This window comes from Diorhabda sublineata, chromosome 9 (assembly GCF_026230105.1).
Source record: "Diorhabda sublineata isolate icDioSubl1.1 chromosome 9, icDioSubl1.1, whole genome shotgun sequence".
NCBI classification, from domain to species: domain Eukaryota; kingdom Metazoa; phylum Arthropoda; class Insecta; order Coleoptera; family Chrysomelidae; genus Diorhabda; species Diorhabda sublineata.
In genome coordinates, this window is record NC_079482.1 from 1,448,527 (window position 1) to 1,473,666 (window position 25,140).

General features: G+C 38.0%; 1 protein-coding gene across 1 annotated transcript; it reads left to right on the forward strand.

Moving 5' to 3' along the window:
* Positions 1 to 821: 821 nt before the first annotated feature.
* Positions 822 to 4,106, forward strand: LOC130448982 (uncharacterized). The gene has a single exon (XM_056786615.1). The coding sequence runs from the start codon at positions 822 to 824 to the stop codon at positions 4,104 to 4,106; it is 3,285 nt and encodes a 1,094-aa protein (XP_056642593.1).
* Positions 4,107 to 25,140: the final 21,034 nt, after the last annotated feature.

A 25,140-nucleotide genomic window follows, 5' to 3' on the forward strand; every position in this document is an offset into this window, starting at 1 on the left:
CAACTTTTTGAATCATTATATCTCAGAAACGGTGACTCATACGAAAAAAAGTATTGACACGTTTTTTGTAGATAATTTTATGATCTACAATTTTTGTCTCAAGTATTTTTTTGATAAAACGTCCCGTTTTGCCGATAATCGCGAAAACATCATTTTTTCGACCTTTGACCTTGAATAAAATGTGTTCCACACTCGGAAATGATGAGGAACAATCAATTTCAATTGTATTTTACTGATTTTCAACTTGATCGGAAATTCGACCGGACTATATCTGTAATTATATCTGTCTACTTGTGAATCGACGACCGTTACAAGTAACCGATTTATACGCCGCGCCTTGAAAACCATTTTGATACCAATGACGAGCTTTCCTTTTTTAGAACCTCGATCTCTTCTTAATGCTATAACTATCAAATACCAAGACGTATATATAATACGTCTCGTAATTGCTCCATCTGGAACAACTACATACGATTAGCCATTACTTTTTATTATTTGGTTTTGAAACTTGGCAAAAATGTTGTTCGAATTGTTTTTTTTTCTCTAGTAATATATATTGAAGTCTTTATGTCTTTCTACTATTTGTTCGAGACACCAATAAGTCACTCACCAGAAAACACGAAGTATTTGAAACAAATTCAGTTAAACCTGAAACACCACCATAACCAAAAACTAAAATAAAAACAAACCAAGTTTGAAAAAAAATATGAAAACCGTAAATGCGTCGAGATATCTCGAGATAAGCTGAATGCGAGAATGTAACGGCGGCTGTACACTCCCTGCGAGAAACTTCGAGACATTCCGAGACATGCGAGAATGTAATGGCGGCTGTACACTCTCTACGAGAAACTTCGAGACATTCCGAGACATGCGAGAATGTAATGGCGGCTGTACACTCCCTGCGAGAAACTTCGAGACATTCCGAGACATGCAAGAACGTAATGGCGGCTGTACACTCTCTACGAGAAGCTTCGAGACATTCCGAGACATGCGAGAACGTAATGGCGGCTGTCCACTCTCTCCGAGAAACTTCGAGACATTCCGAGACATGCGAGAATGTAATGGCGGCTGTACACTCTCTACGAGAAACTTCGAGACATTCCGAGACATGCGAGAATGTAATGGCGGCTGTACACTCCCTGCGAGAAACTTCGAGACATTCCGAGACATGCAAGAACGTAATGGCGGCTGTACACTCTCTACGAGAAGCTTCGAGACATTCCGAGACATGCGAGAACGTAATGGCGGCTGTCCACTCTCTCCGAGAAACTTCGAGACATTCCGAGACATGCGAGAATGTAATGGCGGCTGTACACTCTCTACGAGAAACTTCGAGACATTCCGAGACATGCGAGAATGTAATGGCGGCTGTACACTCCCTGCGAGAAACTTCGAGACATTCCGAGACATGCAAGAACGTAATGGCGGCTGTACACTCTCTACGAGAAGCTTCGAGACATTCCGAGACATGCGAGAACGTAATGGCGGCTGTCCACTCTCTCCGAGAAACTTCGAGACATTCCGAGACATGCGAGAATGTAATGGCGGCTGTACACTCCCTGCGAGAAACTTCGAGACATTTCGAGACATGCGAGAATGTAATGGCGGCTGTACACTCTCTACGAGAAACTTCGAGACATTCCGAGACATGCAAGAATGTAATGGCGGCTGTACACTCTCTACGAGAAACTTCGAGACATTCCGAGACATGCGAGAATGTAATGGCGGCTGTACACTCCCTGCGAGAAACTTCGAGACATTCCGAGACATGCAAGAACGTAATGGCGGCTGTACACTCTCTACGAGAAGCTTCGAGACATTCCGAGACATGCGAGAACGTAATGGCGACTGTCCACTCTCTCCGAGAAACTTCGAGACATTCCGAGACATGCGAGAATGTAATGGCGGCTGTACACTCTCTACGAGAAACTTCGAGACATTCCGAGACATGCGAGAATGTAATGGCGGCTGTACACTCCCTGCGAGAAACTTCGAGACATTCCGAGACATGCAAGAACGTAATGGCGGCTGTACACTCTCTACGAGAAGCTTCGAGACATTCCGAGACATGCGAGAACGTAATGGCGGCTGTCCACTCTCTCCGAGAAACTTCGAGACATTCCGAGACATGCGAGAATGTAATGGCGGCTGTACACTCCCTGCGAGAAACTTCGAGACATTTCGAGACATGCGAGAATGTAATGGCGGCTGTACACTCCCTGCGAGAAACTTCGAGACATTTCGAGACATGCGAGAATGTAATGGCGGCTGTACACTCCCTGCGAGAAACTTCGAGACATTCCGAGATATGCGAGAACGTAATGGCGGCTGTCCACTCTCTCCGAGAAACTTCGAGACATTCCGAGACATGCGAGAATGTAATGGCGGCTGTACACTCCCTGCAAGAAACTTCGAGACATTCCGAGACATGCAAGAACGTAATGGCGGCTGTACACTCTCTACGAGAAGCTTCGAGACATTCCGAGACATGCGAGAACGTAATGGCGACTGTCCACTCTCTCCGAGAAACTTCGAGACATTCCGAGACATGCGAGAATGTAATGGCGGCTGTACACTCTCTCCGAGAAACTTCGAGACATTCCGAGACATGCGAGAATGTAATGGCGGCTGTACACTCCCTGCGAGAAACTTCGAGACATTCCGAGACATGCGAGAATGTAATGGCGGCTGTACACTCCCTGCGAGAAACTTCGAGACATTCCGAGACATGCGAGAATGTAATGGCGGCTGTACACTCTCTACGAGAAACTTCGAGACATTCCGAGACATGCGAGAATGTAATGGCGGCTGTACACTCTCTACGAGAAGCTTCGAGACATTCCGAGACATGCGAGAACGTAATGGCGACTGTCCACTCTCTCCGAGAAACTTCGAGACATTCCGAGACATGCGAGAATGTAATGGCGGCTGTACACTCTCTCCGAGAAACTTCGAGACATTCCGAGACATGCGAGAATGTAATGGCGGCTGTACACTCCCTGCGAGAAACTTCGAGACATTCCGAGACATGCGAGAATGTAATGGCGGCTGTACACTCCCTGCGAGAAACTTCGAGACATTTCGAGACATGCGAGAATGTAATGGCGGCTGTACACTCCCTGCGAGAAACTTCGAGACATTCCGAGATATGCGAGAACGTAATGGCGGCTGTCCACTCTCTCCGAGAAACTTCGAGACATTCCGAGACATGCGAGAATGTAATGGCGGCTGTACACTCCCTGCGAGAAACTTCGAGACATTCCGAGACATGCAAGAACGTAATGGCGGCTGTACACTCTCTACGAGAAGCTTCGAGACATTCCGAGACATGCGAGAACGTAATGGCGACTGTCCACTCTCTCCGAGAAACTTCGAGACATTCCGAGACATGCGAGAATGTAATGGCGGCTGTACACTCTCTCCGAGAAACTTCGAGACATTCCGAGACATGCGAGAATGTAATGGCGGCTGTACACTCCCTGCGAGAAACTTCGAGACATTCCGAGACATGCGAGAATGTAATGGCGGCTGTACACTCCCTGCGAGAAACTTCGAGACATTCCGAGACATGCGAGAATGTAATGGCGGCTGTACACTCTCTACGAGAAACTTCGAGACATTCCGAGACATGCGAGAATGTAATGGCGGCTGTACACTCTCTACGAGAAGCTTCGAGACATTCCGAGACATGCGAGAACGTAATGGCGACTGTCCACTCTCTCCGAGAAACTTCGAGACATTCCGAGACATGCGAGAATGTAATGGCGGCTGTACACTCTCTACGAGAAACTTCGAGACATTCCGAGACATGCGAGAATGTAATGGCGGCTGTACACTCCCTGCGAGAAACTTCGAGACATTCCGAGACATGCGAGAATGTAATGGCGGCTGTACACTCTCTACGAGAAACTTCGAGACATTCCGAGACATGCGAGAATGTAATGGCGGCTGTACACTCCCTGCGAGAAACTTCGAGACATTCCGAGACATGCGAGAACGTAATGGCGGCTGTACACTCCCTGCAAGAAACTTCGAGACATTCCGAGACATGCGAGAATGTAATGGCGGCTGTACACTCTCTCCGAGAAACCTCGAGACATTCCTAGACATGCGAGAATGTAATGGCGGCTGTACACTCCCTGCGAGAAACTTCGAGACATTTCGAGACATGCGAGAATGTAATGGCGGCTGTACACTCCCTGCGAGAAACTTCGAGACATTTCGAGACATGCGAGAATGTAATGGCGGCTGTACACTCCCTGCGAGAAACTTCGAGACATTCCGAGATATGCGAGAACGTAATGGCGGCTGTCCACTCTCTCCGAGAAACTTCGAGACATTCCGAGACATGCGAGAATGTAATGGCGGCTGTACACTCCCTGCAAGAAACTTCGAGACATTCCGAGACATGCAAGAACGTAATGGCGGCTGTACACTCTCTACGAGAAGCTTCGAGACATTCCGAGACATGCGAGAACGTAATGGCGACTGTCCACTCTCTCCGAGAAACTTCGAGACATTCCGAGACATGCGAGAATGTAATGGCGGCTGTACACTCTCTCCGAGAAACTTCGAGACATTCCGAGACATGCGAGAATGTAATGGCGGCTGTACACTCCCTGCGAGAAACTTCGAGACATTCCGAGACATGCGAGAATGTAATGGCGGCTGTACACTCCCTGCGAGAAACTTCGAGACATTCCGAGACATGCGAGAATGTAATGGCGGCTGTACACTCTCTACGAGAAACTTCGAGACATTCCGAGACATGCGAGAATGTAATGGCGGCTGTACACTCCCTGCGAGAAACTTCGAGACATTCCGAGACATGCGAGAATGTAATGGCGGCTGTACACTCTCTACGAGAAACTTCGAGACATTCCGAGACATGCGAGAATGTAATGGCGGCTGTACACTCTCTCCGAGAAACCTCGAGACATTCCGAGACATGCGAGAATGTAATGGCGGCTATCGCCTACAAACTTCTTCATATCCTGCACCAGAAGAATTAATGCGAAGCCAATTTTCACAAAAAAAGTGTTTTTAATGTGGAGGTGATGCATGAGGAGTTTTCCCCCTTTTTAAGATGAATATTATACCGTGCGTATCACAAAATACTGTTGTTACAACGTTGCCAGTTGATTTTTATCTTTTTTAACGTTCCAGAGTCGGTTTTTCACGTGCAGTTGAATATGCTGACTGTCCATTGGACTCCAGTACAAAATGGTTCGTCCATTGTCACATATTAACGCAAAAATTTGGATTTATTAGTCGATAGTAAGCGTGCGCGGTACCCGTTTTGAACAGAGCTTTTGCATACCAAATTATACATTCACGAAAGTTAATCAATCCGAGATTTAACTTCATTAGTTTATGTATATCAAAAAATAATAATTCATTAACAAACTAAATTGCTTACCTTTCAAATTAATAGTTTGACATCTGTCAAATTTGTATACACATCTATTGAGAGTTACGCCATCTATGTGTCAATATTTTTAAACTCATTTGATAGGTTAGGAATTGAATTCCTATTGGGTTATCATAAAACTGTCGTTCGTTTACAAATAATTTGATTTTTGATTGTAAAATCGTGATTTATTTTAATAAATTTAATTTGTATCAATTATTTTTTTCACTCAGCCTCAAATTTTCAAAAAAAATTTCAAAAATCTGTTTCTTGAGTTCTTGAGGTTGTTTCTTTAGTTCTAAACGATATTCTATTTTATATTTTGAGAAAAACTACTCGCTTTCGAATGAAGAAACTTGTTTCTATTACGAAAACGTGATTTATGACGAAATTCGACCTCCCATGGGAAAATATGCCTCATAAAATATGTACAAAAGTGAAAAATCTACAATTTATGTTGTTTCAAAGTCGATGAACACGAATATGATGGCGGGAAAGGTCTATTAAGTACCTGCTGCCCAGGATGGACAACGTCCACGTCGCCTACTCAAATCCTGTGGAAATTCCTTATGAAATTGGTCGAATATAAACATCCTGGGGATGTCATAACAGAAATTGAATCGATTTATTAAAAAAATCGATTCATTCCTCACAAAAAATAGCGAAAACGGGATTCAACGTTAATTTTTTTAACTGTATTAGTTTCGTCTGCAAATTTGGGAGAATATTTTTGATGGTCACTAGTCAAGGGGGACTAAATTCACGATGGTAAAGTTGTTTTTCAAACGTCTATATATATATATATATATAAAAAGAAAGCACTGACGTTACTGAAATTAAATTATTCAAGTCCGCACTTCCCCATGGTTGGATGCTATCGCAAGAAGCGAAAATCTCTCAAGGAACGAAGAGGCCGTAAATCAAAGCAATAAATCAGAGCGGAACGGTGTTATCAGGTGCAAGCTAGGGATTGTTATATGATAAACTCTCTGAAAACAAATTCCGCATTGTCCGGCAGCTAGTTGCGAGGTCGTTTATCAGCTACGCGAATACCGCCACGGGTCATGATAAAGAGGCGGCAATGAATGAGGAAGCGGTCGCTTAAACTTACGCCGAGACTCTGCGAGCAGGATAAATGTCTAAGGATCACACCCCAGGGAGATTCGCCAAATACATTCGATAAATTATCTGAAATATATTGTAATAATAAGTTTTGATAGTAGACGAAGTATATAGAAAAAATTGATTAAAAGAAAACATTAATTAGTTCAGTGATTACAGCTCCTGACCTGAATTTTGCAAATAACTCGAAATCCACGCCAAATTTCTGAAAAAGTAAAGAAATCAAAAATATAGTTTACAAAATTTTCTATAAAAAAGATTTCTTGTAATTTTTCTCTAAGAGCTGTAATTTCTTTGTAAAACGCGCTCAAACTTCTTACTAAAAAGTACTATGCGCCACGTAGAGTCTGAGGGAAATTACGTCCTCGGCTGAAGAAGAAACTGCTCGAAACTACTCGTTAGAGTTTCTACTTTTCAATTGCATCTGCAAAAAAATTCAAACTTGTAGAATTTTCTTGGAAAACAACGGGAACGGAATTGTCTTTTGCTAGTTGCCTGGGCGAACTTAAAACACTTGTGTCTGTGACTCTGCTACACCCAGCAGCTGATCCTTGCTTGAGGTCGTCAATTAGACGATTATTTTCAAAATGAGACCAATTATACCTTTGAACTCACTCTGTGATAGGAACAAAACTACTTTTACTAATGTCAGATTTTTTCATAGTTGACAAGTTTGGTTACTTTTTGATTGTTGAATACCAGCCATTTTCGCAAAATAATGAAAAACCTAAAGCGTACATTTTGTAGCTGAGTTGTCGAGCTTCAATTTCCTCCCCAAATGAGTACGTAACGAGTTTAAACCCGATTAAAACCTTAAGAAACCTGTTCGTATCGAGGGAGTATTCGATTACGAAAACACACCGCACTAAACCTGTTTATATCGAGGAAGTTTTCGATACCGAAAACACACCGTGCATGTGTGGCCGTTTCAATTGGGTTTTGTTCCACAAACACGAGTTTAAACCTGATTAAAACCTTGAGAAACCTGTTCGTATCAAGAGAGTATTCGATTACGAAAACACACCGCACTAAACCTGTTTATATCGAGGAAGTTTTCGATACCGAAAACACACCGTGCATGTGTGGACGTTTCAATTGGGTTTTGTTCCACAAACACGAGTTTAAACCTGATTAAAACCTTGAAAAACCTGTTCGTATCGAAGGAGTATTCGATTACGAAAACACACCGCACTAAACCTGTTTATATCGAGGAAGTTTTCGATACCGAAAACACACCGTGCATGTGTGGCCGTTTCAATTGGGTTTTGTTCCACAAACACGAGTTTAAACCTGATTAAAACCTTGAGAAACCTGTTCGTATCGAGGGAGTATTCGATTACGAAAACACACCGCACTAAACCTGTTTATATCGAGGAAGTTTTCGATACCGAAAACACACCGTGCATGTGTGGACGTTTCAATTGGGTTTCGTTCCACAAACACGAGTTTAAACCTGATTAAAACCTTGAAAAACCTGTTCATATCGAGGTAGTATTCGATTACGAAAACACACCACACTAAACCTGTTTATATCGAGGAAGTTTTCGATACCGAAAACACACCGTGCATGTGTGGACGTTTCAATTGGGTTTTGTTCCACAAACACGAGTTTAAACCTGATCAAAACCTTGAGAAACCTGTTCGTATCGAGGGAGTATTCGATTCCGAAAACACACCGCACTAAACCTGTTTATATCGAGGAAGTTTTCGATACCGAAAACACACCGTGCATGTGTGGACGTTTCAATTGGGTTTTGTTCCACAAACACGAGTTTAAACCTGATTAAAACCTTGAAAAACCTGTTCGTATCGAGGGAATATTCGATTACGAAAACACACCGCACTAAACCTGTTTATATCGAGGAAGTTTTCGATACCGAAAACACACCGTGCATGAGTGGACGTTTCAATTGGGTTTTGTTCCACAAACACGAGTTTAAACCTGATTAAAACCTTGAAAAACCTGTTCGTATCAAGAGAGTATTCGATTACGAAAACACATCACACTAAACCTGTTTATATCGAGGAAGTTTTCGATACCGAAAACACACCGTGCATGTGTGGACGTTTCAATTGGGTTTTGTTCCACAAACACGAGTTTAAACCTGATTAAAACCTTGAAAAACCTGTTCGTATCAAGAGAGTATTCGATTACGAAAACACATCACACTAAACCTGTTTATATCGAGGAAGTTTTCGATACCGAAAACACACCGTGCATGTGTGGACGTTTCAATTGGGTTTTGTTCCACAAACACGAGTTTAAACCTGATCAAAACCTTGAGAAACCTGTTCGTATCGAGGGAGTATTCGATTCCGAAAACACACCGCACTAAACCTGTTTATATCGAGGAAGTTTTCGATACCGAAAACACACCGTGCATGTGTGGACGTTTCAATTGGGTTTCGTTCCACAAACACGAGTTTAAACCTGATTAAAACCTTGAAAAACCTGTTCATATCGAGGTAGTATTCGATTAGGAAAACACACCACACTAAACCTGTTTATATCGAGGAAGTTTTCGATACCGAAAACACACCGTGCATGTGTGGACGTTTCAATTGGGTTTTGTTCCACAAACACGAGTTTAAACCTGATCAAAACCTTGAGAAACCTGTTCGTATCGAGGGAGTATTCGATTCCGAAAACACACCGCACTAAACCTGTTTATATCGAGGAAGTTTTCGATACCGAAAACACACCGTGCATGTGTGGACGTTTCAATTGGGTTTCGTTCCACAAACACGAGTTTAAACCTGATTAAAACCTTGAAAAACCTGTTCATATCGAGGTAGTATTCGATTACGAAAACACACCACACTAAACCTGTTTATATCGAGGAAGTTTTCGATACCGAAAACACACCGTGCATGTGTGGACGTTTCAATTGGGTTTTGTTCCACAAACACGAGTTTAAACCTGATCAAAACCTTAAGAAACCTGTTTGGTTTCGGAGGGAGTTTTCGGTTTTCTACTTTTTCTGTTAGGTACCGAACAGGAACCGAAGCAGATACGTTTTAAACAGGCTCAAATTAGGACGAAATTCGAATTGTCACAAGGACCTTCTTAACATCATTATTTTAATTGATGTTTTGAAGTAATTTATCGTAATTTTGGATTCTATATCAAAATTTGAAGCGATGGGATCTGATTTATTACAGAATTCGAATGCTGATTGATTGGTACGCTTGTTTAAAACTAACCTTTTCGTCTTCTTTTCGTGAATCTAATCTTCTAATTGGTACCCCATTTATTTCTTAAGGGTATTTCTAATTTGTATCGTGCCATTCGGCTTCTTCACAAATTTTGATAATTCCCGGATATTTACTTGATTATTTTTATCTTCTACTAATAGGGAATTTGTTTTTTGGAAAATCTCCAGTAGTTACCACCATGATTTCGTGAGGGACTTTCTCGTCTCCGAAAGATAAATAACCCCTCAGTAATTGCGTGCGGAACGATGCCATATTTCATACACGCCATGAGCCATAACTTAGAAGGCAATTATTATGAGTACGTCGTTTATCATCCGAACTCCTTTAGACAAGGGTGATGCGCGACGGTTCATAATCGAGATTAAATTGATAACGAATCCATTCCTGTCAAAATCATACTTCGACAATATCAAGTTCTTCTTTTATAATGACATATTGACACTGCTTTCGGTTAATGATGAATTGAAAGGTTTTTCTTTTTGGCTCCCTTTTTATTTTGGTAAAACAAATGGGTAGTATTGGTACAAGTCATATTTGAACAACGTTGCCAAGTTGAATTATTTATATGAGACTTGAGTAAACGCTGCATGTTCCGTTGAAATTTTGAGATTAAATTGGAAGGTTTTGATTTTCTCGGAGGGTTTGAGATATTGAATAAGTCTAAACAAAATTACGGGCATGAATTTTCGAAATTTTGGGAGTTGAAAGTGAAAAACATTTTGAAACGGGAATAACTCGAAAACTATTAGGAAATCGAAAAAAACTACCCCAACAAAAAATGAAGAGTACAAAATTCTCTACAAAAAGTTACCTGGGTATTTTCTTCCTAACCTCAAAATTTTCTCCTCAAAATGGGTTTATACACTGAAAACTATTTTGAAACGCGAATAACTCAAAAACTAAAAGAAATTCGAAAAAAACTGTCGTAACAAAAAATGTAGAGTACAAAATTCTCTACAAAAAAGTATTTCAGGAATTTTTTCCTAACCTCAAAATTTTCACTTCAAAATGGGTTTCTACACTCAAAACTATTTTGAAACGCGAATAACTCAAAAACTAAGAGAAATTCGAAAAAAACTGTCGTAACAAAAAATGTAGAGTACAAAATTCTCTACAAAAAAGTATTTCAGGAATTTTTTCCTAACCTCAAAATTTTCACTTCAAAATGGGTTTCTACACTCAAAACTATTTTGAAACGCGAATAACTCAAAAACTAAGAGAAATTCGAAAAAAACTGTCGCAACAAAAAATGTAGAGTACAAAATTCTCTACAAAAAAGTATTTCAGGAATTTTTTCCTAACCTCAAAATTTTCACCTCAAAATGGGTTTCTACACTCAAAAATATTTTGAAACGCAAATAACTCAAAAACTAAGAGGAATTCGAAAAAAACTGTCGTAACAAAAAATGTAGAGTACAAAATTTTCTACAAAAAAGTATTCTAGGTATTTGTTCCTAACCTCAAAATTTTTACCATAAAATGGGTTTATACACTTAAAAATATTTTGAAACGCGAATAACTCAAAAACTAAGAGAAATTCGAAAAAAACTGTCGCAACAAAAAATGTAGAGTACAAAATTCTCTACAAAAAAGTATTTCAGGAATTTTTTCCTTACCTCAAAATTTTCTCCTCAAAATGGGTTTATACACTCAAAACTATTTTGAAACGCGAATAACTCAAAAACTAAGAGAAATTCGAAAAAAACTGTCGCAACAAAAAATGTAGAGTACAAAATTCTCTACAAAAAAGTATTTAAGGAATTTTTTCCTAACCTCAAAATTTTCACCTCAAAATGGGTTTCTACACTTAAAAATATTTTGAAACGCGAATAACTCAAAAACTAAGAGAAATTCGAAAAAAACTGTCGCAACAAAAAATGTAGAGTACAAAATTCTCTACAAAAAAGTATTTCAGGAATTTTTTCCTTACCTCAAAATTTTCTCCTCAAAATGGGTTTATACACTCAAAACTATTTTGAAACGCGAATAACTCAAAAACTAAGAGAAATTCGAAAAAAACTGTCGCAACAAAAAATGTAGAGTACAAAATTCTCTACAAAAAAGTATTTTAGGAATTTTTTCCTAACCTCAAAATTTTCACCTCAAAATGGGTTTCTACACTTAAAAATATTTTGAAACGCGAATAACTCAAAAACTAAGAGAAATTCGAAAAAAACTGTCGCAACAAAAAATGTAGAGTACAAAATTCTCTACAAAAAAGTATTTTAGGAATTTTTTCCTAACCTCAAAATTTTCACCTCAAAATGGGTTTCTACACTCAAAAATATTTTGAAACGCAAATAACTCAAAAACTAAGAGGAATTCGAAAAAAACTGTCACAACAAAAAATGTAGAGTACAAAATTCTCTACAAAAAAGTATTTCAGGAATTTTTTCCTAACCTCAAAATTTTCAGTTCAAAATGGGTTTCTACACTCAAAAATATTTTGAAACGCAAATAACTTAAAAACTAAGAGGAATTCGAAAAAAACTGTCGTAACAAAAAATGAAGAGTAAAAAATTCTCTACAAAAAAAAATTTTCCTGGGTATTTTTTTCCTGACCTCAAAATTTTCACTTTAAAATGGGATTTTTTTATGGGGGCATAAATTTTTGTGTGAAAAATATTTTGAATCGCGAATAACTCGAAAATGGAGAAATCGAAAAAAAACTGCCCGAGCAAAAAATGTAGAGTACAAAATTCTCCACAAAAAAGTATTTCACGTATTTGTTCCTAACCTTAAAATTTGCACTTTAAAATGGGATTTTTTTATAGGGAAATAAATTTTTGTATAAAAAATATTTTGAATCGCGAATAACTCGAAAATTGTGGGGAAATCGAAAAGAACTGCTGAAACAAAAAATGTAGAGCTCAAAATTCTCTACAAAAAAGTATTTAATGTATTTGTTCCTAGCCTCAAAATTTTCACCTTAAAATGGGTTTATATACTCAAAAATATTTTGAAACGCAAATAACTCGAAAACTACGAAAAATTCGAAAAGAAGTGCTAGTGCAAAAAATGTAGAGTACAAAATTCTGTACAGATTGATCTTCAAGAATTTTTTCCTAACCTCAAAAGATTCTGCCTTATAGCGTCAAAATAGAAGTTTATTCTATCGATTATTCCGTTCCTTCTGTGTTACAAATACTAACCTCTTAAGATATATAAAAAAATGATCCATTGTATTCAATTCGGGGGAACGCGGTGGCCATGTAAACGAAAAGCGTTGAGTATACAATCTTCCAGCTTCAAACGACTTACCAGAAGCCAAATCATACATCAAATGCATATCGGCGTATTCACTAAAAGTAAATTCAATTTTAATGCGTTGTGATTATTATTGATGACAGATTTTGAAACTGCAAACTGACTACAACAAATTAAGTCGCTCGCAATTTTTAATTGAATATCAAGTATCAAGTAGTAGCCTACTAGATGAAATATAATAATTAATCTCATCCAAGTTTTTCCTTATTCAAGTAATATAATATACAATTTATGATAATTTTTTTCAGAATGTCTCTTTATAGCGACCTTAGAATCTACATATCTACCAAACCATAAATTTTATCGAGTTGAACAAAGAGTACCTTTTAGTTAAAAAATCGATTGAAAAATCAATTTTCGCCATCTTTAGTTTGTACAGGTTGTCCCCGAAAAAGTTACGGATTGTTAACTGTGGCCATGTACATCGATCTAAACATCTACATATCTCTTAAACCATAAAATTGATCGAGTTGAACAAAGAGTACCTTTTAGTTAAAAAATCGATTGAAAAATCAATTTTCGCCATCTTTAGTTTGTACAGGTTGTCCCCGTAAAAGTTACGGATTGTTAACTGTGGCCATGTACATCGATCTAAACATCTACATATCTCCTAAACCATAAATTTGATCGAGTTGAACAAAGAGTAACTTTTTGTTGAAAAATCGATTGAAAAATCAATTTTCGCCATCTTTAGTTTGTACAGGTTGTCCCCGTAAAAGTTACGGATTGTTAACTGTGGCCATGTACATCGATCTAAACATCTGCATATCTCCTAAACCATAAATTTGATCGAGTTGAACAAAGAGTAACTTTTTGTTGAAAAATCGATTGAAAAATCAATTTTCGCCATCTTTAGTTTGTACAGGTTGTCCCCGTAAAAGTTACGGATTGTTAACTGTGGCCATGTACATCGATCTAAACATCTACATATCTCTTAAACCATAAAATTGATCGAGTTGAACAAAGAGTACCTTTTAGTTAAAAAATCGATTGAAAAATCAATTTTCGCCATCTTTAGTTTGTACAGGTTGTCCCCGTAAAAGTTACGGATTGTTAACTGTGGCCATGTACATCGATCTAAACATCTACATATCTCCTAAACCATAAATTTGATCGAGTTGAACAAAGAGTAACTTTTTGTTGAAAAATCGATTGAAAAATCGATTTTTGCCATATTTAGTTTGTACAGGTTGTCCCCGAAAAAGTTACGGATTGTTAACTGTGGCCATGTACATCGATCTAAACATCTACATATCTCTTAAACCATAAAATTGATCGAGTTGAACAAAGAGTACCTTTTAGTTAAAAAATCGATTGAAAAATAGATTTATGCTACCTTTAGATTGTACAGGTTGTCCCTGTAAAAGTTACGGATTGTTAACTATTGGGTATGAGCCGTCCCTGGCCTTCAGATTCATAATGTTCGAATTTAGAAAGAAATACCTGAATATAGGCCTGTAACTAATAAACGAGAGGTGGTTTAAGAACATTTTTTTATGTCGCGTCAGTCCCGAAACACCCCGTGGAACAATTTAAATAAAATGGCGCGTTATTTCATTTTATAGCGTGTAAATTCATGATTCTATATTAAATCAAATCTGTCACAAACACGTAATGTAAAAAGGAGAATTGTAAATAGACATAAAGCGTTTGTGTAGCAGACGTGGTTTTCTAAGCCCGATAAAAGAGGGCGTTGATTGGTTCATTTTTACATCACATGCAAAGCCGGGGGGTTTGTTATAAACTTGAAAGGTAGTAAATAAGCAAGCGGAGTGGATTTTCGTATTTGCCTGCATGTGGCACAGACACGGATGCTTTGAACTTTTATTTAAACGTTTTATTTACTAGTCACATTTCCGGGACTTTTATTTTTTTACGTCATTCCCTTTCATCGTACGATAAATTGTTTTTAGAAGGATTCCAGACCGACGAACTGACAAACAATACGCTTTTAAAACAAAAAATACGAACGTTCAACTACTAGATTTATATTTATGTCGAAATCGCCCACGATGAGGACGAAAACTTTCACAAATCGGAAATCCCAAAAGGCGTTCTCCGATTGATTAGAAAACAATCTTTAAAAACAAAAGATTTATGGACACACAAATTTCCTTATCGAAAACAACTAACCCCTAATTTGTCTTACCAGACTTTCTACTCTTCCTTGTATAAAAATTCTTCGTTTTTCTCTATTTAGGGAGGCTCCTTCTTCAAATTTACCTCAGAAATCTCAGGAATGACTCAAAATTTTGAGGTTCTTGGGTCAAAACGGAGAGGAGGAAAAACGGATGTTAGATCTATGTATAAAACACGGCGAAGTTCGGGATAATTTTGAGATATTTTGGAGAAATGGCGGCTCTAAACTGATCTGTGGTGTATCCAAAACTGCGGATGTAGATAAATGGGTTTATACACTCAAAAATATTTTGGATCGCGATTAACTCGAAAACTACGAGGAATTTGAGAAACACGCGTGAAGTTTTTGTGAGTTTTGTAGAGTTATGACTCAAAATTTTGAGGTTTCTGGGTCTAAACGGAAAGGAGGAAGAACGGATTTTAGATCTATGTATAAAACACGGCGAAGTTCGGGATAATTTTGAGATATTTTTGAGAAATGGCGCCTCTAAACTGATCTGTGGTGTATCCAAAACTGCGGATGTAGGTAAATGGGTTTATACACTCAAAAATATTTTGGATCGCGAATAACTCGAAAACTACGAGGAATTCGAGAAACACGCGTGAAGTTTTTGCGAGTTTTGTAGAGTTATGACTCAAAATTTTGAGGTTTCTGGGTCTAAACGGAAAGGAGGAAGAACGGATGTTAGATCTATGTATAAAACACGGCGAAGTTCGGGATAATTTTGAGATATTTTTGAGAAATGGCGCCTCTAAACTGATCTGTGGTGTATCCAAAACTGCGGATGTAGGTAAATGGGTTTATACACTCAAAAATATTTTGGATCGCGAATAACTCGAAAACTACGAGGAATTCGAGAAACACGCGTGAAGTTTTTGCGAGTTTTGTAGAGTAATGACTCAAAATTTTGAGGTTTCTGGGTCTAAACGGAAAGGAAGAAAAACGGATTTTAGATCTATGTATAAAACACGGCGAAGTTCGGGATAATTTTGAGATATTTTTGAGAAATGGCGCCTCTAAACTGATCTGTGGTGTATCCAAAACTGCGGATGTAGATAAATGGGTTTATACACTCAAAAATATTTTGGATCGCGATTAACTCGAAAACTACGAGGAATTCGAGAAACACGCGTGAAGTTTGTAGAGTTATGACTCAAAATTTTGAGGTTTCTGGGTCAAAACGGAGAGGAGGAAGAACGGATGTTAGATCTATGTATAAAACACGGCGAAGTTCGGGATAATTTTGAGATATTTTGGAGAAATGGCGGCTCTAAACTGATCTGTGGTGTATCCAAAACTGCGGATGTAGGTAAATGGGTTTATACACTCAAAAATATTTTGGATCGCGAATAACTCGAAAACTACGAGGAATTCGAGAAACACGCGTGAAGTTTTTGCGAGTTTTGTAGAGTAATGACTCAAAATTTTGAGGTTTCTGGGTCTAAACGGAAAGGAAGAAAAACGGATTTTAGATCTATGTATAAAACACGGCGAAGTTCGGGATAATTTTGAGATATTTTTGAGAAATGGCGCCTCTAAACTGATCTGTGGTGTATCCAAAACTGCGGATGTAGGTAAATGGGTTTATACACTCAAAAATATTTTGGATCGCGAATAACTCGAAAACTACGAGGAATTCGAGAAACACGCGTGAAGTTTTTGCGAGTTTTGTAGAGTAATGACTCAAAATTTCGAGGTTTCTGGGTCAAAACGGAAAGGAAGAAAAACGGATTTTAGATCTATGTATAAAACACGGCGAAGTTCGGGATAATTTTGAGATATTTTTGAGAAATGGCGCCTCTAAACTGATCTGTGGTGTATCCAAAACTGCGGATGTAGATAAATGGGTTTATACACTCAAAAATATTTTGGATCGCGAATAACTCGAAAACTACGAGGAATTCGAGAAACACGCGTGAAGTTTTTGCGAGTTTTGTAGAGTTATGACTCAAAATTTCGAGGTTTCTGGGTCAAAACGGAAAGGAAGAAAAACGGATTTTAGATCTATGTATAAAACACGGCGAAGTTCGGGATAATTTTGAGATATTTTTGAGAAATGGCGCCTCTAAACTGATCTGTGGTGTATCCAAAACTGCGGATGTAGATAAATGGGTTTATACACTCAAAAATATTTTGGATCGCGATTAACTCGAAAACTACGAGGAATTCGAGAAACACGCGTGAAGTTTGTAGAGTTATGACTCAAAATTTTGAGGTTTCTGGGTCTAAACGGAAAGGAAGAAAAACGGATTTTAGATCTATGTATAAAACACGGCGAAGTTCGGGATAATTTTGAGATATTTTTGAGAAATGGCGCCTCTAAACTGATCTGTGGTGTATCCAAAACTGCGGATGTAGATAAATGGGTTTATACACTCAAAAATATTTTGGATCGCGATTAACTCGAAAACTACGAGGAATTCGAGAAACACGCGTGAAGTTTGTAGAGTTATGACTCAAAATTTTGAGGTTTCTGGGTCTAAACAGAAAGGAAGAAAAACGGATTTTAGATCTATGTATAAAACACGGCGAAGTTCGGGATAATTTTGAGATATTTTTGAGAAATGGCGCCTCTAAACTGATCTGTGGTGTATCCAAAACTGCGGATGTAGATAAATGGGTTTATACACTCAAAAATATTTTGGATCGCGATTAACTCGAAAACTACGAGGAATTCGAGAAACACGCGTGAAGTTTGTAGAGTTATGACTCAAAATTTTGAGGTTTCTGGGTCAAAACGGAGAGGAGGAAGAACGGGTGTTAGATCTATGTATAAAACACGGCGAAGTTCGTGATAATTTTGAGATATTTTGGAGAAATGGCGCCTCTAAATTTGTAAAAAGGAAGGATCGGAAAGGATGTCGAGGAATCAATGCTACTTCTGGTTAAAAATTGCTATTTACAGAAGAATCCTTGACGGAGGAACGATGTCAAATGCTAGAGGATGACTGATTAGATTGATTCGAAAAAATACCAGAAATAAAATAAGTAAAAGACTTCATTTTGGTTAGGAAAGTGATTGGATGGTTAAATCCAGGTCCTACCATTTCTTTATACGAATATGATCAACCATGGATGAATCGTGGTTCCATCACCAGAAACATAAAAAACAATCAATATAATGGGAGATCCAGCACCAAGGAAGATAAAGACTGTTCCATCTGCAGACAAGGTGATAATTTCGGTTTGTTGGGATGCGCGTGGGTTAATTTTCATTTAATATATTGGAAAATATTTTTGTGAAGATATTGCAACGTTTGAGCGAATAAATCGACGAAAAACGGACGCATTTTACTAAGAAGAAAGTGTTTGATGAATCAGCTTAGATATCCAGCCAAAATTAAAGTTTGGATTGCTACCTCGTGCATCCTATTAACCATATTTAGACCCCTCGGATTATTTTTTATTATTAGATGGCTCGGTGGTCAAAGATGAACAGGTGCTATTGGCAGTTAAAAGCAATTTTGAGAATCATTCAAAATTTTTGTGTTTTCTTCGTTGGGTCAGGTCTTTTTTTCTTTTTATTTTGATCTAATTATTGTTATTATCGCTATCATTAATTTCTTCACTAGTTTTAGTTTCGGAAAACTACTTTCCACTGAAAATTTTAAAAAATTGTTTAGATAAAGTTATTTCCAAACAAATCATTTCAGTAAACCGAAACTAGTAACAAGAAAATAACAAGAAAGCGTCGTTAGAAAAAGATTAAAGGTGATGGCGTTAAGGATTGCCATCCAGGGAGGACTAAAATCGATCAAGGGATAATCCTCTGGGCTCAGAGTTATATGTTTACAGTTGCTCCTCCAGACAGTTGGGATTTCAAAGATTTCGCTTAACGGTCACTTGACAATTTGTTTGAAATTGGATTGGACCTCAATTCCTAACTTAACGCCATCAAGACGAGATTGTAAAAGATGTCGAATCTCGAACACTCCCTATTCTAATGGTTATTATATTTGGGTGGATTCCTTTGTTGAGCACGTGAAAGGTTTAGTTTTAAAAAAAAACAGACTAGGAGCTTACCAAATTCACGATAAATTATAAGTTAGAAGTTGTATATTTGTGAAAAATAATGATTATAATAATTATACTTATACAATCTGAATCAATGTCCTCCAGGTTGCTTCTTATTCATGAACTAGATCTAACAAACTTTTTTCCCGTACATTTTGGCCGTCACAGAATCACCAGAACGCTGAGGAAACCCTCCGACAACCACACCAAAAGTTTCGTGTTGAACTTTTGAAATATCCTTCTTAATTTGAATCCTTGCCTTTCCGACAATAACTAATCTTATTATTTAGAGTCAAAAGTAAGATATGACATACACACACCATCTCCAGTCATTTCGACAAGTCCTCAACCTCGTTCGAGCTGCAGTTTCGTCCAGACTTCCATGGGAGATTCTGGGAAGTCTTATTTTGTTGTTAAGACCTAACCTGTCGACTGTACACTCTTATCTTCTTGGTTTGGACGTCTTAAGGTGTATGTGTGTGTGTGTTTTTGCTACCTTGGGTAATCCTCTTCCAGTCTTCTTCGACAAGAAAAGATCTAATCGCTCTAAGAACTAAATTATGTTCCTTTAGAACGCTGCTTATACATTTCGTATCGATTTTGAACTTTTCTACCCAATTGTGTGAATATAGGTTACGTTATGAACGTATTATACGAGGATAGTCCCAAAAGTACTTAGCCCAACGAAGAAAAGACAAAAATTTCGTTAATTATTCAAAGTTATACCATTTTAGCCCCATACACTTTTCCCAGCGATGTTCAATGAGTTTAATATAAGATTCGTGAAGCTCAAGGTGCTAAATCTGGCGAATAGGGAGCATGATGTAGCAATCTAATAATTTTGGCTGTTGCAATAAAAACGCGGCCGTTTTTACTTTATTTCTTTGGTCAAAAGTTGCAGTAATACTCGTCGTTGATAGTTTTTTCTTGTTTACTTTCTCAAGCAACTAGCGCCATCTCTAGACGCGGTCCGATATTACCGGACGATCCTCGTATATATCTTGAATTTTCCACGTCATAAAATAAGAATTTAAGGATGAAGATAGCGGGATATACATTATTTAAGTTACGACTTTGTTGTCTTATTAGCATATTTATTAATATTTATTAGTAACAACTCGGCACATCTTCACGACCAAACGACAATGAATTACTTTAATGGATCTGCAAAATGGATCCCCTCGACTCCCAACACATTAACTACACAAGAATGGGACAACATAATAAAATACGAGCCAGTTAAGCGAATAAAGAAGATCCGGGGAATATATACTGCTGGTTTTATTGCAGTTCGGTGACATGTATTAGCGCTTTACCTGACGATCGAACACGTCGAGTTATGGCTCTATAAAACATTCAATCGCTTTATTTGTTAATTAATTTTCTATCTTATTGCTGGTTGTTTTGTTCTTGCTGTTTCGCCGCATATGGCGTGTCGTTGTGTCGTTAAGATGCGGTTATAATTATCCGACAGTTATTTTGGAACCGCACACGAAGACAAAATTGTTATAGAAAAAAAAAATTATTTGAAATGCGTAAATCGAAATTGAAAATAGACTATGACCAAATATTATTGCAAGGCCCGAAAGTTTAAAAACCGAACACAGATTGTGATTTAGCAGGATAGTACAGGCAAATTGGGCAAAAACTTTAAATTAAATAGAAAGGTTTTGGAATACTAAATAAGTCTAGCAACTCATGACAAAGTTAAGGCCACGGATTTTCCTAATTTTGATCGCGAATAACTCGAAAATTATGAGGAATTCGAAAAAAAGTGCCAAAACAATAAATATACAGCACTAATTACGTTTTTCCCATCGATATTTCCATGTGATATACGCTTTTGGAAAGTCTCCAAGCAATCCCGAGGTAAAGTTGTCCAGGGTCTGTTTTCAGCGATTTCTTTCTTAGACCTTTTACCGAAACAACTTTTGCTACACCAAAAACATTCCGAAGCATCGCAAAAGGCTCAGCGATAAAGCGATTTAGAGTACTCAATCTTCGATATAAAATATCACGCAAATGCTCAAATAAAAACTCGAGGTAACGGTTTGTCCAGGTGCTAAAAATTCGGAGTTTCTTAAACCTTTTCTCGGAACATCTTGTGCTACACCAAAAACATTCCGAAGCATCGCAAAAGACTCAGCGATAAAGCGATTTAGAGTACTCAATCTTCGATATAAAATATAACGCAAATGCTCAAATAAAAACTCGAGGTAACGGTTTGTCCAGGTGCTAAAAATTCAGAGTTTCTTAGACCTTTCACCGAAACATCTTGTGCTACACCAAAAACATTCCGAAGCATCGCAAAAGGCTCAGCGATAAAGCGATTTAGAGTACTCAATCTTCGATATAAAATATAACGCAAATGCTCAAATAAAAACTCGAGGTAACGGTTCGTCCAGGTGCTAAAAATTCGGAGTTTCTTAGACCTTTTACCGAAACATCTTGTGCTACACCAAAAACATTCCGAAGCATCGCAAAAGGCTCAGCGATAAAGCGATTTAGAGTACTCAATCTTCGATATAAAATATCACGCAAATGCTCAAATAAAAACTCGAGGTAACGGTTTGTCCAGGTGCTAAAAATTCAGAGTTTCTTAGACCTTTTACCGAAACATCTTGTGCTACACCAAAAACATTCCGAAGCATCGCAAAAGGCTCAGCGATAAAGCGATTTAGAGTACTCAATCTTCGATATAAAATATCACGCAAATGCTCAAATAAAAACTCGAGGTAACGGTTTGTCCAGGTGCTAAAAATTCAGAGTTTCTTAGACCTTTCACCGAAACATCTTGTGCTACACCAAAAACATTCCGAAGCATCGCAAAAGGCTCAGCGATAAAGCGATTTAGAGTACTCAATCTTCGATATAAAATATAACGCAAATGCTCAAATAAAAACTCGAGGTAACGGTTCGTCCAGGTGCTAAAAATTCGGAGTTTCTTAGACCTTTTACCGAAACATCTTGTGCTACACCAAAAACATTCCGAAGCATCGCAAAAGGCTCAGCGATAAAGCGATTTAGAGTACTCAATCTTCGATATAAAATATAACGCAAATGCTCAAATAAAAACTCGAGGTAACGGTTTGTCCAGGTGCTAAAAATTCGGAGTTTCTTAGACATTTTACCGAAACATCTTGTGCTACACCAAAAACATTCCGAAGCATCGCAAAAGGCTTAGCGATAAATCGATTTAGAGTACTCAATCTTCGATATAAAATATAACGCAAATGCTCAAATAAAAACTCGAGGTAACGGTTTGTCCAGGTGCTAAAAATTCGGAGTTTCTTAAACCTTTTACCGAAACATCTTGTGCTACACCAAAAACATTCCGAAGCATCGCAAAAGGCTCAGCGATAAAGCGATTTAGAGTACTCAATCTTCGATATAAAATATAACGCAAATGCTCAAATAAAAACTCGAGGTAACGGTTTGTCCAGGTGCTAAAAATTCGGAGTTTCTTAAACCTTTTCTCGGAACATCTTGTGCTACACCAAAAACATTCCGAAGCATCGCAAAAGGCTCAGCGATAAAGCGATTTAGAGTACTCAATCTTCGATATAAAATATAACGCAAATGCTCAAATAAAAACTCGAGGTAACGGTTTGTCCAGGTGCTAAAAATTCGGAGTTTCTTAAACCTTTTCTCGGAACATCTTGTGCTACACCAAAAACATTCCGAAGCATCGCAAAAGGCTCAGCGATAAAGCGATTTAGAGTACTCAATCTTCGATATAAAATATAACGCAAATGCTCAAATAAAAACTCGAGGTAACGGTTTGTCCAGGTGCTAAAAATTCGGAGTTTCTTAAACCTTTTCTCGGAACATCTTGTGCTACACCAAAAACATTCCGAAGCATCGCAAAAGGCTCAGCGATAAAGCGATTTAGAGTACTCAATCTTCGATATAAAATATAACGCAAATGCTCAAATAAAAACTCGAGGTAACGGTTTGTCCAGGTGCTAAAAATTCGGAGTTTCTTAAACCTTTTCTCGGAACATCTTGTGCTACACCAAAAACATTCCGAAGCATCGCAAAAGGCTCAGCGATAAAGCGATTTAGAGTACTCAATCTTCGATATAAAATATAACGCAAATGCTCAAATAAAAACTCGAGGTAACGGTTTGTCCAGGTGCTAAAAATTCAGAGTTTCTTAGACCTTTCACCGAAACATCTTGTGCTACACCAAAAACATTCCGAAGCATCGCAAAAGGCTCAGCGATAAAGCGATTTAGAGTACTCAATCTTCGATATAAAATATAACGCAAATGCTCAAATAAAAACTCGAGGTAACGGTTTGTCCAGGTGCTAAAAATTCAGAGTTTCTTAGACCTTTTCTCGGAACAACTTTTGCTACACCAAAAACATTCCGAAGCATCGCGAAAGACTCAGCGATAAAGCGATTTAGAGTACTCAATCTTCGATATAAAATATAACGCAAATGCTCAAATAAAAACTCGAGGTAACGGTTTGTCCAGGTGCTAAAAATTCGGAGTTTCTTAAACCTTTTCTCGGAACATCTTGTACTACACCAAAAACATTCCGAAGCATCGCAAAAGGCTCAGCGATAAAGCGATTTAGAGTACTCAATCTTCGATATAAAATATAACGCAAATGCTCAAATAAAAACTCGAGGTAACGGTTTGTCCAGGTGCTAAAAATTCGGAGTTTCTTAGACCTTTTATCGAAACATCTTGTGCTACACCAAATACCTTCCGAAGCATCGCAAAAGCCTCAGCAATAAAGCGATTTAGAGTACTCAATCTTCGATATAAAATATCACGCAAATGCTCAAATAAAAACTCGAGGTAACGGTTTGTCCAGGTGCTAAAAATTCGGAGTTTCTTAGACCTTTTACCGAAACATCTTGTGCTACACCAAAAACATTCCGAAGCATCGCAAAAGGCTCAGCGATAAAGCGATTTAGAGTACTCAATCTTCGATATAAAATATCACGCAAATGCTCAAATAAAAACTCGAGGTAACGGTTTGTCCAGGTGCTAAAAATTCGGAGTTTCTTAGACCTTTTACCGAAACATCTTGTGCTACACCAAAAACATTCCGAAGCATCGCAAAAGGCTCAGCGATAAAGCGATTTAGAGTACTCAATCTTCGATATAAAATATAACGCAAATGCTCAAATAAAAACTCGAGGTAACGGTTTGTCCAGGTGCTAAAAATTCAGAGTTTCTTAGACCTTTTCTCGGAACAACTTTTGCTACACCAAAAACATTCCGAAGCATCGCGAAAGACTCAGCGATAAAGCGATTTAGAGTACTCAATCTTCGATATAAAATATAACGCAAATGCTCAAATAAAAACTCGAGGTAACGGTTTGTCCAGGTGCTAAAAATTCGGAGTTTCTTAAACCTTTTCTCGGAACATCTTGTACTACACCAAAAACATTCCGAAGCATCGCAAAAGGCTCAGCGATAAAGCGATTTAGAGTACTCAATCTTCGATATAAAATATAACGCAAATGCTCAAATAAAAACTCGAGGTAACGGTTTGTCCAGGTGCTAAAAATTCGGAGTTTCTTAGACCTTTTATCGAAACATCTTGTGCTACACCAAATACCTTCCGAAGCATCGCAAAAGCCTCAGCAATAAAGCGATTTAGAGTACTCAATCTTCGATATAAAATATCACGCAAATGCTCAAATAAAAACTCGAGGTAACGGTTTGTCCAGGTGCTAAAAATTCGGAGTTTCTTAGACCTTTTACCGAAACATCTTGTGCTACACCAAAAACATTCCGAAGCATCGCAAAAGGCTCAGCGATAAAGCGATTTAGAGTACTCAATCTTCGATATAAAATATCACGCAAATGCTCAAATAAAAACTCGAGGTAACGGTTTGTCCAGGTGCTAAAAATTCGGAGTTTCTTAGACCTTTTACCGAAACATCTTGTGCTACACCAAAAACATTCCGAAGCATCGCAAAAGGCTCAGCGATAAAGCGATTTAGAGT